The sequence below is a fragment of the Pipistrellus kuhlii genome, unplaced genomic scaffold, assembly GCF_014108245.1.
Source record: "Pipistrellus kuhlii isolate mPipKuh1 unplaced genomic scaffold, mPipKuh1.p scaffold_m20_p_4, whole genome shotgun sequence".
NCBI classification, from domain to species: domain Eukaryota; kingdom Metazoa; phylum Chordata; class Mammalia; order Chiroptera; family Vespertilionidae; genus Pipistrellus; species Pipistrellus kuhlii.
Genome location: NW_023425540.1, coordinates 90,449,786 through 90,466,632, shown reverse-complemented (window position 1 = coordinate 90,466,632; position 16,847 = coordinate 90,449,786). Strand labels below are relative to the sequence as shown.

Sequence of the window (16,847 nt, the reverse complement as noted above, 5' to 3'; positions counted from 1 at the left end):
GTCCTTTGGCTCTTTGTATTCCAAATCTTTGACTTGATTCATGTGGTCCTCCAGTCTGCTGTTGGGTCTCTGTATAATATTTTTATTTCAGTCAGTTTATGTTTAATTTCTAGTTGGGTCTCAATAAATTTATCGGCCTTTTCTAGGAAATTATTGAAAAATCTTATAACCGTGGTTTTAAACTCTATACCCAGTCTTTTGTTCTCCTCCATCTCTTTCGTTTGAGATTTATTTTCTTGTCTTGGCATTTTTGCTGCTTTCCAGAGTTGGTAGAATGGCTTTCTGAGTCTGGTGGCCTATATGGCACTGTGGGTCAGCCTCCTCAGTTACCTGAAGTAGTCATTCTTGGTGCTCCCCTTTGTCGAATCCATGAACAGTCTTGATTGTTGTTGGTATCCCTGGGAGGAATTGACCTTCAGGCCAATTGGATGTGGATATCAGCTGTGTCTACTCTGGGATACCTTCTGTATTAAAGACAGTCTTATAGGATCAGACTTGCAAAATTGCAGAAGTCTCAGTGCTCAGCTTGGATGGAGCAGAGTCTCAGGGCTGAGCTGACAGTCTTGGCTTCCCGTCAGCCTTGACCTTGTGCACTACCCTGAGTTTCCAGCTGACTTCTGCCTTCTGCGGCTCCCCGCAGTTTCCGCTTGGCCATGAGTGGCTGCTGCCAAGCTGGAAGGCAATCCATCTTTGCATTTCTGAACCTCTCAGTGCTCCCTGATTCGTTTACTCTCTCATTCAAATTCTTTGTTGGATGCAGAGCAATAAACTAAGAATTTATGTGCACTTACCCCCAGAGAAATTAAATAATTTTATTGGAAAACCAGGACACATTTTGCCTAATTGCTTATGTAATTAAGATTCCATTAGTGTAAGCGTTGAAAATAAAATGAAACTATCCAAGTATCAAGCTGAAGAGGTCCAGGTCCCGATTCCCCCAGGCAGCCCTGGCTCATGGACTTGTTGCCTGTGTATGAGCTGGTGCTGCTGTAACAAATCTATAACCTGGAGGGCTTACGCAACAGGCTGTTTACTTACTGAGTCCCCAGAACTCCCACCGCCAGCTCCACTCAGGCCCCCACCCCAGCCTGCCTCCCTCCTTTTGGAGGCTCCACCACATCCCTAGGCCCAGCAGGCTTAGAGAATTATTCCCCTGGTAAATATCTCCTTGTTGTTTCCTTGAGTTTGGAGGTGTGTCAGAGAAACAAGCATGTGGGTCCAGCCTTCATCCTGACACACCCCCCCCCCCCAGCCATCCTTCCATCTGCCTGTTCTTGAATCTGTCTTTCCAAACAGATTTTTGAAACAACGTTCAAGCAAGACTATCATTATTTCCATATAGAATTTCAGGCATTCTTCTCTACTTTTTTTAAAATATATTTTATTGATTTTTTACAGAGAGGAAGAGAGAGGGATAGAAACTTAGAAACATTGATGAGAGAGAATCATCAATCAGCTGCCTCTTCAACACCCCCTACTGGGGATGTGCCCCCAATCAAGGTACATGCCCTTGACCGGAATCGAACCCAGGCTTTTCAGTCCACAGGCCGACACTCTATCCACCGAGCCAAACCGGTTTCGGCTCTTCTCTATTCTTTTCCTGCATTGTTTCAATCTATATATATAAAAAGCTAATATGCAAAGTGTCCCCTCGGGAGTTCTGCTGGGAGACCGGGAGTTGGATTGCTCACTATGAGGTGTCCTGAACATCAGGGGTCAGTGCAGAACAAAGGAAGCCTCCAGCTGGCAGCCGGGAGCCTGCAGACGGGGGAAGGGAGGCCCTGATCAGCCCTGATCACCAGCCAGGCCTAGGGACCCTACCTGTGCATGGATTTCGTGCACGTGGACTCTACGTAGTTTTTTTTTTAATAATACTGTACCATTTTTACAAAAACAAAGTACTCTTTTGAAAACTGAGATGCATTTTCTCACACATGCTGAACCTGCAACCAGGTATATGCCTTTGCCCAGAAAGTGAAATCGGACCCTTATAGTCCACAGGCCAATGTTCTAACCACATAGCAAACCAGCCAGGGCTCATGGAGGTGTCGTTTTTTTGTGTGTTTTTTAAAAATATATTTTTATTGATTTTTTACAGAGAGGAAGGGAGAGAGATAAAGAGCTAGAAATGTCGATGAGAGAGAAACATTGATCAGTTGCCTCCTGCACACTCACTACTGGGGATGTACCCACAACCAAGGCCCATGCCCTTGACCGGAATCAAACCCAGGACTCTTCAGTCTGCAGGCCAACGCACTATCCACTGAGCCAAACCAATTTCAGCAAGATATTCTTTAAAAAAAATTTTTTATTATCATTATTAATTGCAGAGAGAGAGACAGAGAGACATGGATTTGTTGTTCCACTTATTTATGCATTCGTTGGCTGATTCTTTTTTTAAAAAAAATATATTTCATTGATTTTTTACAGAGAGGAAGGGAGAGAGACAGACAGCCAGAAATGTCGATGAGAGAGAAACATCTAACAGCTGCCTCCAATGTACATGCCCTTGACCCGAATCTAACCAGGGACCTTTCAGTCCGCAGACCGACGCTCTACCACTGAGCCAAATCTTCTGTGGCCATTTGCTGATGATTATATGGGCCCTGACCTGGGTCAACCCAACTACTTGCTATATCAGGGCGTTTTTGACTTTCACTTATTTCGGGTTGTGGTTGTTGGTGTAGATGGCTAGAGGATTGTCCCCCATAAAACCCATGCATGTGAAGCTGAGTCAATTCCTTGGGTCTGGGGGAGGGGCCTACTGAAGGGGGCTGATCAGCTAGGGGATTGTCCCACTTAAAACCGATGCCCGCGATGCCAAGGAGTTGGGTACGGCCGAAGATTCCTGTGAGTACCATGCCGGGCTCGCTCGGGGAGGCGGTGAAGCTGTAGCCGCTTTCCTTCCCAAATGCAGCCCAGCGCCCCAAGTTGGTGTAGACAACCAGGCGGCGGATGTATATCCTGTGTGAGCCGACCAGCCTTACAATGTATTCATCTGGCTCCAGGAGGAATTCCTGGGCCCACCCACCTCGGACGCCATATATTCCGCTCCAGTTGGATCCATGTCTCAGCTGGACACTAGAAGACAGGGGGAGCTTTGAGCCTCGTCGCCCCCAGGTCCTCTATCCCTCACACACGCCTCCCCGCAGCCACCAGCCAGGAGAACAACCCCATCCCTGCAACACAGGCCCCCGAGCCTAGGACTTGGGGATCCTGAAGCAGACAAGCCGCTCTGCTGCTTTCAGGCTCTGTGGTCTTGGGCTTGTTGGCCAGCCTTCCGGGCCTCACTGTCCCCATCGGCAGCGTGGGGGTGGCTGTTGGGAGCTGGCACTGAGATCACCCGTAAGGAGAGCTCTGCGAAATGCCTGGTCACCATGACCCTCTGGCGGCGCCAGCTGTCACCCTTGCTCAGAGCAGGGAGCTGTTCCCCAGCCACGCTTGGCTTTTCTGAGTGATTTCAATCACTCCCAATAGGTCAGGTCACAGGACTGAGAAGCAAGTGACTTCTCACGCCCCCCTGGGTGAATCCCACCTGCTTTGCTCATTTGAGTCTGTCTGTGTCCTTCTGCACACCTTGATGCCTGTCCAAGAACCACTTCCTCCACCGCTTCTGGCCCCATACTCTGTCCCTTTGCTCCTGGCTGCCCTCCCCCATCCTCTCTCCCAGGTCCCCGGGACCCCTTCAGTGGAGAGCAAAGATTTCCCCAGGCTCCAAGCAAGGACACCACCCTAACATTAGGGGAACGGGCCTGGGCTTTCTGCCTCTACGAGGTCTGGAGAATTGTGTTCAAGCAGTGGTCCACTCTGACCCTCACTACCTTCCCCTTTGACCCTATCCTCCCCTCTGACTTTCCCATCACAGAGAATTCAGACTGAAAGGCTGCTTTTGGTTGAGTTGAGTTTGGTTTGAAAAGAGCAAGGAGGGAGAAGCATTATTTATCCCTTTTTTGAGATCAACCCAAGAAGCAGTGTCTGCACTTGCAGGTGGAGACAGAGGGAAGTGGGACGGGAGTGCAGGAGAGGAGGTGGCTGAGGAAAAGGGACAAGACGAAAGGCGATGGCTGGAGGCTGTGTGACTCCAAACTGGCCTCGGGGAGTCCTCAGGAGCCCCGCGAAGGTGCTGGAAAAGAGTTGCCAAACCCCCCGCCCCAAGTTCCCAAGACCTTGGCACGGGTTGGGACAGAGATAGGACCTTGTGCCCTGCCCATACTCACCTCCTAATTATGCCTATAAGACTTATGGACACCCGGATCCCAGATATGTCATTTGTATTGTCTGGAGTGGAGCTGAAGTACGTGCCTCTTGCATTCCCATATATCTCTAGATGGACGAAAGAGCCAGGGGAGGGAGGGAGAGAAAATGACACGGGGACATATCAGTTATCTTTTTGCAGAACTGATGAAGCCCTCCAGGCCGAGGGGACGGTCCTGAGACCAGAGTCAGTCCAGGGCTGAGCCCAGGCCCAGGGGGTGGGCCGGAGGGAGGCAGACCCAGCCAGACTCACGATCTGCCCAGCAGGGGGTGCTCCACAGGACGGCGAGGGTCAGCCACAGCAGCATGGTTTCTGGCTCCTGAGTCCCAAGGCTCCTGGAAAGAAGGGACAGGTCACCAGGCACTCAGAGAGGGGCCCTGCCTGACCCTGTCGGCCGCATCCACGGGCGGGGAGCACCGCCCTACCTGGCCAGGAAAGTCTTGTCAGCTGGTCCTGGCACAGGGGAGTCTTGCACCTGGGCACCCTCCACCGGGCATTTTATACCCCAGGCCGTGTGGGCCCCCATCCAGAAGGGAGGAGGAGTAGGGGACGCCCTGAAGACAGATCGGTGGGGGCTGTTCCTGGGGGAGGCTCCCGGACGGACGTATCGTGTTTGTTGTCTTGGCCCCGGAGCCTAGGCAAACAGAGCGGGACCCTGTCGAGGATTGTGCTGTCACCTCTGAGCACCTGAACTTGACCTTGACTTTGGAGGTGTGGGGAGCTTGCTGACAGCCCTTTCCATGTTGGCTGGACAGGATTCAGCCCCACGAGGGCCCACAGGGGGAATGTCTACAGATGGTTCGTGGGGCCCAGGGCTCCTGCCTTGTGCACAGTTGGGTTGAGGGCCTCATTCAGGTCTGGGCAGAGCCCATGGTCCCTTGGGCTTTCAGGAGTCCAAGCTCCCCTCCCGAGAGCCGGACAGGACTATCGTGTTCTGTGTGTCTGGTGGGAGGGGTTGGCCTCCCAGGGTCTGTCACTTGGAAGGTGTCTGTGATCTTCCCTCAGTGCCAGGTCTGAGAGTAGCTGGGGATGAATCAGCCTTGACGAACAGCAAAGGTGACATGACAGGAGGCACAGAGGATTGGTAGAAGTGAGCCTCCAGGCCAGCCCTCACGAGAGGGCCTGGGGCCAGGCCAAGGACTCAGACTTCATCTGGAGGTCAGAGGGTCCTTCCCAGGGTTCTGGGGACCCTGCTGCTGCAGATGGTCTAAGCTGTGTGTGAGGGCTGGAGCAAAGCTATCCACCCAGCCTCCTCAACCTTTTCGAAGAGCCATCCAGTCATAGTAATCAAGATAAGGCTGAGACCCTGGCCAAGGTGGCTTAGTTGGTTGGGCATTGCCCCCTGCAACCGAAGGTTTGCCAGTTTGATTCCTCATCAGTTGGAAGGGACAGTTTCTGGCTGAACAAAGAGGGATGGCACGAAAGTGGACATGAAGTGCATGTTCATAGAGCCGTGAGTTATCACACGTGCACATGCACACACATGCGCTCACACACGGATGTGCCCTAAACACATATACTTGCCCACTAACCCTATGCATAGGAGATTACACATGCCTCCCACACACATGCCTACACTTGTGCCACCTGTGTAAGAGGCCCCGACCCTGGAGGAGACCCACCCCCTCTTCCACCTTGGCCCCAAGCTGGCCCTGAGGCAGAGGAAGACTCAACACAAGGCACTTTGTCCCTTGGGATGGGGCTCCCCATGAGGGGATTACTGGGCATTTGCAAAGCCATAATTCCCTCTGAGGGCGTGCCCCAGGACTCACTCCATCAGGAGCCCAGAACAATGGAGCCTTCTCCCCAGAGCAGGCCCTGGCCTGGCTGCCTTGTTTGTTGAGGGATGGGTCAGGGCTCGCTGCCCTGGTTTCCCTGCCCTAGGTGTGGAGCTTAGGCATCATGAGGCACAACAGACATGATGGCCTCCATCCCCTATCCTCTCCGCTGGCCCAGCCTGCCTGCTCCCTTATGCAGGGAGCCCCCACCTGCCCTTGGAGGCTGGAACCTGTGTCCTTGGCCTGGATCTCCACTTTCAGAGCTAAGCCTGGCCTGGCCTAGGGAAGCGAGATCCTCCATGTGACCTCATCTGATCCCTGGTGACTCAGGGATCAGAGGAAAGAGCCTGTTGGCGAGGGAAAGGGAATGACTTTTATGGTCTTTGTTTTTGTGTTTATGAGTTTTTAAAATTATATTTTTTTATTGATTTCAGAGAGGAAGGGAAAGGGAGAGAGAGAGATAGAAACATCAATGATGAGAGAGAATCATGGACCGGCTGCCTCCTGCACGCCTCCTTGTGGGGATGGAGCCTGCAACCGGTGCTTGTGTCCTGACTGTGACCTCATAGGTTGATGCTCAACCACTGAGCAATGCTGGATGTGCAACTTTTTTTTTTTTTAATAAATCTTTATTGCTCAGATTATTACAATTGCTTCTCCTTTTCCCCCTCATAGCTCCCTTCCACCCTGTTCCCGCCTCACCCTCTGCCCTTACCCTGCTCCGCCATTGTCCTCATCTATAGGTGTATGATTTTAATCCAGTCTCTTTCTGCATCTCCACTCCCCTTTCCCCCTGATAATTATCAGTCCACTCCCTTTCTTTGCTGCTGATTCTATTATGTTCACCATTTTATTCTGTTCCTCAGATTTTTAATTCACTTGATCTTCTTCCTCTTTTTAAATAATACCTTTCAGCATTTCATATAATACTGGTTTGGTGGTGATGAACTCCTTTAACTTTTTCTTATTTGTGAAGCTCTTTATCTGTCCTTCAATTCTGAATGATAACTTTGCTGGATACAGTAATCATGGCTGTAGGTTCTCGCTATTCATCACTTTGAATATTTCTTGCCACTCCCTTCTGGCCTACATATTGGATAGTTTCTGTTGAGAAATCAGCTGATAGTCGTATGGGTGCTCCCTTATAGGTAACCAACTGCTTTTCTCTTGCTGCTTGTAAGAACCTCTTTTTGTCTTTTGCCCTTGGCAATTTAATTATGATGTGTCTTGGTGTGTTCCTCTTTGGATTCCTCTTGTTTGGTGTTCTGTACTCTTCCAGTACTTATAAATCTATTTCTTTCCCCAGGTGGGGGAAGTTTTCTGATATTATTTCTTCAAATATGTTTTCAGTATCTTGCACTCTCTCTTCTTCTGGGACCCCATAATTTTGATGTTGGTATGCTTCAAGTTGTCCCAGAGGCTCCTTACACTAGCTTCAACTTTCTGGATTCTCTTATCTTCTTGCTTCTCCAGAGGATTGTCCTTTGGCTCTTTGTATTCCAAATCTTTGACTTGATTCATGTGATCCTCTAGTCTGCTGTTGGGTCTCTGTATAATATTTTTATTTCAGTCAGTTTATGTTTAATTTCTAGTTGGGTCTCAATAAATTTATCGGCCTTTTCTAGGAAATTCTTGAAAAATCTTATAACCGTGGTTTTAAACTCTATACCCAGTCTTTTCTTCTCCTCCATCTCTTTCGTTTGAGATTTATTTTCTTGTCTTGGCATTTTTGCTGCTTTCCAGAGTTGGTAGAATGGCTTTCTGAGTCTGGTGGCCTATATGGCACTGTGGGTCAGCCTCCTCAGTTACCTGAAGTAGTCATTCTTGGTGCTCCCCTTTGTCGACTCCATGAACAGCCTTGTTGTAGTTAAGTCTTGATTGTTGTTGGTATCCCTGGGAGGAATTGACCTTCAGGCCAATTGGATGTGGATATCAGCTGTGTCTACTCTGGGATACCTTCTGTATTAAAGACAGTCTTATAGGATCAGACTTGCAAAATTGCAGAAGTCTCAGTGCTCAGCTTGGATGGGGCAGAGTCTCAGGGCTGAGCTGACAGTCTTGGCTTCCCGTCAGCCTTGCCCTTGTGCGCTACCCTGAGTTTCCACCTGACTTCTGCCTTCCTCGACTCCCCTGAGTTTCTGCTTGGCCATGAGTGGCTGCTGCCAAGATGGAAGGCCCACCCTAAGGGGGGCAATCCATCTTTGCATTTCTGAACCTCTCAGTGCTCCCTGACTCGTTTACTCTCTCATTCAAATTCTTTGTTGGATGCAGAGCAATAAACTAAGAATTTATTTGCATTTTCCCCAGAGAAATTAAATAATTTTATTGGAAAACCAGGACACATTTTGCCTAATTGCTTATGTAATTAAGATTCCATTAGTGTAAGCATTGAAAATAAAATGAAACTATCCAAGTATCAAGCTGAAGAGGTCCAGGTCCCAATTCCCCAAGGCAGCCCTGGCTCATGGACTTGTTGCCTGTGTATGAACTGGTGCTGCTGTAACAAATCTATAATCTCGAGGGCTTACACAACAGGTTGTTTACTTACTGAGTCCCCAGAACTCCCACCGCCAGCTCCACTCAGGCCCCCACCCCAGCCTGCCTCCCTCCTTTTGGAGGCTCCACCACATCCCTAGGCCCTGCACGCTTAGAGAATTATTCCCCTGGTAAATATCTCCTTGTTGTTTCCTAGAGTTTAGAGGTGTCTCAGAGAAACAAGCATGTGGGTCCAGCCTTCATCCTGACCCCCGCCCCGCCAGCCATCCTTCCATCTGCCTGTTCTTGAATCTGTATTTCCAAACAGATTTCTGAAACAACGTTCAAACAAGACTATCATTATTTCCAGATAGGATTTCAGTCATTCTTCTCTATTCTTTTTCGGCATTGCTTCAATCTCTATATATAAAAAGCTAATATGCAAAGTGTACCCTCGGGAGTTCTGCTGGGAGACTGGGAGTTGGATTGCTCACTATGAGGTGTCCTGAACATCAGGGGGTGGTACAGAACAAAGGAAGGCCCCAGCTGGCAGCCGGGAGCCTGCAGACGGGGGAAGGGAGGCCCCGATCAGCCCTGATTGCGAGCCAGGCCTAGGGACCCTGCCTGTGTATGGATTTCGTGCACGGGGACTCTAGTTGTTTTTTTTGTTTTTTTGTTTTTTTTAATAATACGGTACCATTTTTACAAAAACAAAGTACTCTTTTGAAAACTGAGATGCATTTTCTCACACATACTGAACCTGCAACCAGGTATATGCCTTTGCCCAGAAAGTGAAATCGGACCCTTATAGTCCACAGGCCAATGCTCTAACCACAGAGCAAACCAGCCAGGGCTCATGGAGGTGTCGTTTTTTTGTGTGTTTTTTAAAAATATATATATATTTTTTATTTTTTACAGAGAGGAAGGGAGAGAGATAGAGAGCTAGAAATGTCGATGAGAGAGAAACATCGATTAGCTGCCTCCTGCACACCCACTACCGGGGATGTGCCGGCAACCAAGGTCCATGCCCATGACCAGAATCAAACCCAGGACCCTTCAGTCTGCAGGCCAACGCTCTATCCACTGAGCCAAAGCAATTTCAACAAGACGTTCTTTTAAATTCTTTTTTATTATTATTGATTGCAGAGAGAGAGACAAAGAGACATGGATTTGTTGTTCCACTTATTTATGCATTCGTTGGCTGATTCTTTTTTTTTTTTTTAAATATATTTTATTGATTTTTTTACAGAGAGGAAGGGAGAGAGGCAGACAGCCAGAAACGTTGATGAGAGAGAAACATCTAACAGCTGCCTCCAATGTACATGCCCTTGACTCGAATCTAACCGGGGACCTTTCAGTCCGCAGACCGACGCTCTACCACTGAGCCAAATCTTCTGTGACCATTTGCTCATTATTACATGGGCCCTGACCTGGGTCACCCCAAGTACTTGCTATATCAGCGCGTTTTTGACTTTCACTTATTTTGGGTTGTGGTTGTTGGTGTAGATGGCTAGAGGATAGTCCCCCATAAAACCCATACGTGTGAAGCTGAGTAAATTCCTTGGGTCTGGTGGAGAGGGCTGGTATGGGGGCTGGTGTAGGGGGCTGATCAGCTAGGGGATAGTCCCACTTAAAACCGATGCCCGTGATGCCAAGGCCGTGGGTCCGGCCGAAGATTCCTGTGAGTATCTTGCCAGGCTCGTTCGGGGAGGCTGTGAAGCTATAGCCTCTTCCCATCCCTAATGGGGCCCAGCGCCCCAAGTTGGTATAGACAACCAGGTAGCTGATGTAGATTCCGTGTGAGCCGACCAGCCCTACAATGTATTCATCTGGCCCCAGGAGGAATTCCTCGGCCCACCCACCTCGGACGCCATAGATTCCGCTCCAGTTGGATCCATATCTCAGCTGGACACTGGAAGAAAGGGGGAGCTTTGAGCCTCATCGCCCCCAGGTCCTCTATCCCTCACACACTCCTCCCCGCAACCATCAGCAAGATCAGCCCCATCCTTGCGACACAGCCCCTGAGCTCAGGAATTGGGGATCCTGAAGCAGACAAGCTGCTCTGCTGCTTTCGGGCTCTGTGGTCTTGGGCTTGTTGGCCAGCCTTCCGGGCCTCACCGTCCCCATCAGCAGCATGGGGGTGGCTGTTGGGAGCTGGCACTGAGATCAACCGTAAGGAGAGCTCTGAGAAACGCCGGGTCACCATGACTCTCTGGCGGAGCCAGCTGTCACCCTTGCTCAGAGCAGGGAGCTGTTCCCCAGCCACGCTTGGCTTTTCTGAGTGATTTCAATCACTCCCAATAGGTCAGGTCACAGGACTGAGAAGCAAGTGACTTCTCACACCCCCCTGGGGGAATCCCACCAGCTTTGCTCATCTGAGTCTGTCTGTGTCCTTCTGCACACATTGATGCCTGTCCAAGAACCTCCTCCTCCACCGCTTCTGGCCCCATACTCTGTCCCTTTGCTCCTGGCTGCCCTCCCCAATCCTCTCTTCCAGGTCCCCGGGACCCCTTCAGTGGAGAGCAAAGATTTCCCCCAGGCTCCAAGCACGGACACCACCCTAACATTAGGGGAATGGGCCTGGGCTTTCTGCCTCGACGGGGTCTGGAGAATTGTGTTCAAGCAGTGGTCCACTCTGACCCTCACTACCTTCCCCTTTGACCCTATCCCCCCCTCTGACTTTCCCATCACAGAGAATTCAGACTGAAAGGCTGCTTTGAGTTGAGTTGAGGTTGTTTAGAAAGAAGCAAGGAGGGAGAAACATTATTTATCCCTTTTTTGAGATCAACCCAAGAAGCAGTGTCTGCACTTGCAGGTGGAGATAGAGGGAAGTGGGACGGGTGTGCAGGAGAGGAGTTGGCTGAGGAAAAGGAACAAGACGAAAGGCGATGGCTGGTGGCTGTGTGACTCCAAACTGGCCTCGGGGAGTCCTCAGGAGCCCCGCGAAGGTGCTGGAGAAGAGTTGCCAAACCCCCCGCCCCAAGTTTTCAAGACCGAGGCACGCGTTAGGACAGAGATCGGACCCTGTGCCCTGCCCCTACTCACCTCCTAATTATGCCTATAAGACTTATGGACACCCGGATCCCAGATATGTCATTTGTATTGTCTGGAGTGGAGCTGAAGTACGTGCCTCTTGCATTCCCATACATCTCTAGATGGACGAAAGAACCAGGGGAGGGAGGGAGAGAAAATGACACGGGGACATATCGGTTATCTTTTTGCAGAACTGATGAAGCCCCTCCAGGCCGAGGGGACGGTGTTGAGACCAGAGTCGGTCCGGGGCTGAGCCCAGGCCCAGGGGGTGGGCTGGACGGAGGCAGACCCAGCCAGACTCACGATCTGCCCAGCAGGGGGTGCTCCACAGGACGGCGAGGGTCAACCACAGCAGCATGGTTTCTGGTCAAAGGGTCCCAAGGCTCCTGGAAAGAAGGGACAGGTCACCAGGCGCTCAGAGAGGGGCCCTGCCTGACCCTGTGGGCTCCATCCACGGGCGGGGAGCACCACCCTACCTGGCCAGGAAAGTCTAGTCACCCGGTCCTGGCACAGGGGAGTCTTGCACCTGGGCACCCTCCACCGGGCCTTTTATACCCCAGGCCGTGTGGGCCCCCATCCAGAAGGGAGGAGGAGTAGGGGACGCCCTGAAGACAGATCGGTGGGGGCTGTTCCTGGGGGAGGCTCCCGGATGGACCTGCCGTGTTTGTTGTCTTGGCCCCAGAGCCTAGGCAAACAGAGTGGGACCGGGTTGAGGATTGTGCTGTCACCTCTGAGCACCTGAACTTGACCTTGACTTCGGAGGTGTGGGGAGCTTGCTGACAGCCCTTCCAGGTTTGCTGCACAGGTTTCAGCCCCATGAGGGCCCACAGGGGGAATGTCTACAGAAGGTACATGGGGCCCAGGGCTCCTGCCTTGTGCACAGTTGGGTTGAGGGCCTCATTCAGGTCTGGGCAGAGCCCATGGTCCCTTGGGCTTTCAGGAGTCCGGGTCAAGCTCCCCTCCCGAGAGCCGGACAGGACTATTGTGTTCTGTGTCTGGTGGGAGGGGTTGGCCTCCCAGGGTCTGTCACTTGGAAGGTGTCTGTGATCTTCCCTCAGTGCCAGGTCTGAGAGTAGCTGGGGATGAGACAGCCTTAACAGGGTGTGGGGTGACGAAAAGTAAAGGTGACATGACAGGAGGCACAAAGATTTGGTAAGAGGTGAGCCTCCAGGACAGCCTTCCCGAGAGGGCCTGGGGCCAGGCCAAGGACTCAGACTTCATCTGGAGGTCAGAGGGTCCTTCCCAGGGTTCTGGGGACCCTGCTGCTGCAGCAGGTATTGGCTGTGTGTGAGGGCTGGAACAGGGCTGTCCACCCGGCCTCCTCAACCTTTTGGAAGAGCCATCAGGTCATAGTAATCAAGATAGGGGTGAGACCCTCTCCAGGGTGGCTCAGTTGGTTGGGCATTGCCCCCTGCAACCGAAGGTTTGCCGGTTTGATTCCTCATCAGTTGGAAGGGACAGTTTCTGGCTGAACAAAGAGGGATGGCACGAAAGTGCACATGAGGTGTATGTTCATAAAGCTGTGAGTTATCACACATGCACATGCACACACATGCACACACATGCGCTCACACACGGATGTGCCCTAAACACACATACTTGCCCACTAACCCTATACATAGGAGCTTACACATGCCTCCCACACACATGACTACACTCGTGCCACCTGTGTAGGAGGCCCCGATCCTGGAGGAGACCCACCCCCCTCTTCCACCTTGGCCCCAAGCTGGCCCTGAGGCAGAGGAAGACTCAACACAAGGGGCTTTGTCCCTTGGGATGGGGCTCCCCAGGAGGGGATTACTGGGCATTTGCAAAGCCATAATTCCCTCTGAGGGCGTGCCCCAGGACTCACTCCATCAGGAGCCCAGAACAATGGAGCCTTCTCCCCAGAGCAGGCCCTGGCCTGGCTGCCTTGTTTGTTGAGGGATGGGTCAGGGCTCGCTGCCCTGGTTTCCCTGCCCTAGGTGTGGAGCTTGGGCATCATGAGGCACAATAGACAGGAGGGCCTCCATCCCCTATCCTCTCCGCTGGCCCAGCCTGCCTGCTCCCCTATGCAGGGAGCCCCCACTTGCCCTTGGAGGCTGGAACCTGTGTCCTTGGCCTGGATCTCCGGTTTCAGGGCTAAGTCTGGCCTGGCCTAGGGAAGCTAGATCCTCCATGTGACCTCATCTGATCCCTGGTGACTCAGGGATCAGAGGAAAGAGCCTGTTGGCGAGGGAAAGGGAATGACTTTTATGGTCTTTGTTTTTGTGTTTGAGGTTTTTTTAATATATATATATATATATATATATATATATATATATATATATATATATATATATTTTTTTTTTTTAAATCAATCTTTATTATTCATATTACTACACAAGTTCCTCATTTTTCCCTCCCTCCACCAGGTCCCACCCCACCCTCTGCCCTTTCCCCACCCTCCATTGTCCTCATCCATAGGTACACAGTTTTTGTTAAGTCTTTTCCCGCATCCACCACTCCCTTTTCTCCCCGAGAATTGTCAGTCCACTCCCCTCCTCATCTCTGATTCTATTATAATCAACAGTTAATATTGTTCATCAGATTTTCCAATTTCCTTTGTGTGTTTTTTTTTAATTAATAAACCTTTGCATTTTTAAGAATAAATTTTAAAATCAACCGAAGAACTTGTATACATGCATATAAGTACAACCAATGGACACAAAACTCTGGGAAGGGAGGGTATGTATAGGAGGGGGGGGGGCATTGGTATATGTACAAAAATAATAATTTAATAAAAAATATATTAAAAAAATAAAAAATAAATAAATAAAATCTAATAATTTTAAACCTTGTTTTTTCTGCCCTGGGAACTGAGAAGCAAACTTGTTTACATGTAAATTTGCCCTTGGCCTATCAACAGGCGTAATCATTCAAATGTAAATGAACACATTGTTTAAAAATAGCTGCTGGCTGGAATTGGATTACCTGTTCTGGGTGGGAAGGGCATGTCCTCCCCTTTCTCCATTAAAATCAACGTGTTAGCTTTAAAACCTCCCCTTGGCAAGAGACCTTAAACTTTCAGAACTTCAAACCTTTCGGGTAGCAAATCAATTACTTAGCATTTTCTCAAATCAATAATACCTCCACATTCCCACGGATACACTTCAAACAAAAGACACTTCCAAATAGATCAACCAACCTCATCCAGACCCCACACAAGGCACTCACAGATCAACACCCCAGCACTACAACAACTCAACACACCCAGATCTAAGCCTTCATCACTTGATTCAGCAGACCCTCAAGTTCCCCCAAAAGTTTCCAGCCATGTCTGAGAGGCAGCCCTGGGGCATGGGCAGGCGAGGAGCGAGCTGTTTCAGGCCCGGCTGCTCTGGGCCTGGCCACTGTTACTCCAGGCCTGGCTGCTGCTGCTCCGGGCCTGGCTGCTCCCAACCTGGCTGCTCCGGATCTGGCTGCTCTGGGCCTGGCTGCGCTGGGCCTGGCTGCCGCCGCCCCAGACCTAGCTGCCACTGCCCCAGGCCTGGATGCTCCAGGCCTGGATGCTGCTCCTCCCGGGCCTGGCTGCTGCTGCTCCAGGCACAGCTGCTCTGGGCCCAGCTGCCCTGGGCCCAGCTACTCCAGGCCCAGCTGCTCTGGGCCCAGCTACTCCAGGCCCAGCTGCTCCCGGCCCAGCTGCCCTGGGCCCAGCTGCTCCCAACCCAGCTACTCCAGGCCCAGCTGCCCTGGGCCCGGCCTCTTCGGGCCAGGCCTCTACCAGCCTGGCTGCTCCGGGCCTGGCTGCTGCTGCTCCGGGCCTGGTTGCTCATGAGCCGGCTGCTCTGGGCCCGGCTGCTCCAGCCTTGGCCACTGTTACTCCAGGCCTGGCCTCTGTTGCTCTGGGCCCAGCTGCTCCAGGCCTGGCTGCTGCTGCTCCGGGCCCAGCTGTTCCCAACCCGGCTGCTCCAGGCCCGGCTGCTCTGGGCCCAGCTGCCCTTGGCCCGGCCTCTCTGGGCCCGGCTGCTCCAGCCCTGGCCACTGTTACTCCAGGCCTGGCCTCTGTTGCTCTGGGCCCAGCTGCTCCAGGCCTGGCTGCTGCTGCTCCGGGCCTGGCTGCTCCTGGCCTGGCTGCTCTAGGCCCAGCTGCTCCAGGTCTGGCTGCTGCTGCTCCGGGCCTGGCCGCTCCCGGCCTGGCTGCTCCAGCCTGGCTACTGCTGCTCCGGGGCCGGCTGCCACTGCCCTGGGCCTGGCTGCTCTGGGCCTGGCCACCACCGCTCCAACATTCTGTCTTTTTCTTTTTTTTTTTTTTTTTTAAACGCATTTATGTTGCAATGTTGGCTGATGAGTTGAGTTCTGTCTTAATCTTCGATTTTTCAAGGTCTTCTTTGTATTCTTTCTTAAGTAATTTTACTATCTTTTTGCTATAACTTGACTTCTTCACATTGAGAACTTCTTCAGTTTCTTCCTCCTCGTCCTGGAAGCTCAGCAGGCTGGCCCGTGGTGCCCCTTTGTTCTCCAGGGCCTCCTGCGCGGCTTCAGCCTGCTGTCGGGGCCGGCGCCGCCCAGGAAGCAGCCCCCGGCCTCGGCTCCGTGGCCCGCGATCAGCAGTCGAGGGCCCAGAGGCACCTCCCCCCCCCGGGGGCCCTGTCGCCTGGCTCCTTGCTGGCGCCCAGTGGTGGCTCCTGCTCCTCACTGTGCTCTTCCAGTCTGGACCTTTTGTCTCCTTCCCGCCAGGGCAATCCCGCGGCACAGCCAACCGTCCCTTCTCTGCGTGCAATGTGCGTGCCGCCGGGGGCTCTGCCTTTCACCGCTCCCCCGGGTTTCTGCCTTACTGCCCAATTTCCCTCTGTATGAGCCTGGGTCCCCAGGGTCTGGCTTAGAACTGGGGTTCAGCACAGTCTGGAGCTTTTGTCTCCTTCCCGCTAGGGCAATCTAGCTTCAGTCAACAGTCCGTCCTCTACACACAATGTGCGCGACTCCGGGGGCTCTGCCTTTCACCGCTCCCCTGGGATTCCGCCTCACCGCCCTGGCTCCCTCTGTTTGAGCCTGGGTCCCCAGGGTCTGGCCTAGAACTGGGGTTCAGCGCTGTCGGGTCTGGGGTTCAGCACAGTCCGGAGCTTTTATCTCCTTCCCGCTAGGGAATGCCAGCCAGGCACTCAGCCGCCCCCTCCTCTCAGCGCACAGGCACAGCGTGTCTCCGTACCTTAGGCTTTTACAGCTCCTCTGATTTTCCTTCTGGTTTTCTCTTTCCTTCTTGTTGTAGAATTTCCAGTCAGTTGACTTCTTGTAGTTCTGGCAATGTCCATTTTATATTTTAGTTGTATTTTATTGAAATTGTTGTG

The 16,847-nt window shown here is 51.9% G+C and overlaps 2 protein-coding genes across 2 annotated transcripts in view; both read right to left on the bottom strand.

Annotated features, from left to right (window-relative positions):
* Window positions 1–8,629, bottom strand: part of LOC118703708 (zymogen granule protein 16 homolog B) — an 86,537-nt gene extending 77,908 nt beyond the window's left edge. The window contains exons 1-4 of the mRNA XM_045571732.1: window positions 8,626–8,629; window positions 4,681–4,702; window positions 4,508–4,590; window positions 4,218–4,323 (exon numbers count right to left, since the gene is read on the bottom strand). Coding sequence (XP_045427688.1) covers window positions 4,218–4,323; window positions 4,508–4,562 — 161 coding nt within the window. The 5' untranslated portion in view covers window positions 4,563–4,590; window positions 4,681–4,702; window positions 8,626–8,629. The remainder of the gene's footprint in view (window positions 1–4,217; window positions 4,324–4,507; window positions 4,591–4,680; window positions 4,703–8,625) is intronic.
* A 684-nt stretch (window positions 8,630–9,313) lies between these two features.
* LOC123651228 (zymogen granule protein 16 homolog B-like) lies at window positions 9,314–11,931 on the bottom strand. Its single transcript, XM_045571731.1, has 4 exons — window positions 11,845–11,931; window positions 11,554–11,659; window positions 10,049–10,420; window positions 9,314–9,335 (listed from the first exon to the last, which is right to left on the bottom strand). The coding sequence occupies exons 1-4, from the start codon at window positions 11,897–11,899 to the stop codon at window positions 9,314–9,316; spliced, it is 555 nt and encodes a 184-aa protein (XP_045427687.1). The 5' UTR covers window positions 11,900–11,931.
* Window positions 11,932–16,847: the final 4,916 nt, after the last annotated feature.

What these genes read in the sequence shown, in the direction of transcription:
- LOC123651228 (XM_045571731.1), bottom strand. Translation starts at nt 11,899, where the DNA reads ATGCTGCTGTGGTTGACCCTCGCCGTCCTGTGGAGCACCCCCTGCTGG. An exon ending in CTTATAGGCATAATTAGGAG is followed by an intron (nt 10,421 to 11,553) that starts GTGAGTAGGGGC and finishes CCTTTCTTCCAG; the next exon opens with TGTCCAGCTGAGATATGGAT. An exon ending in GAATTTACTCAGCTTCACAC is followed by an intron (nt 9,336 to 10,048) that starts GTATGGGTTTTA and finishes CTCTGTGGTTAG; the next exon opens with AGCATTGGCCTGTGGACTAT.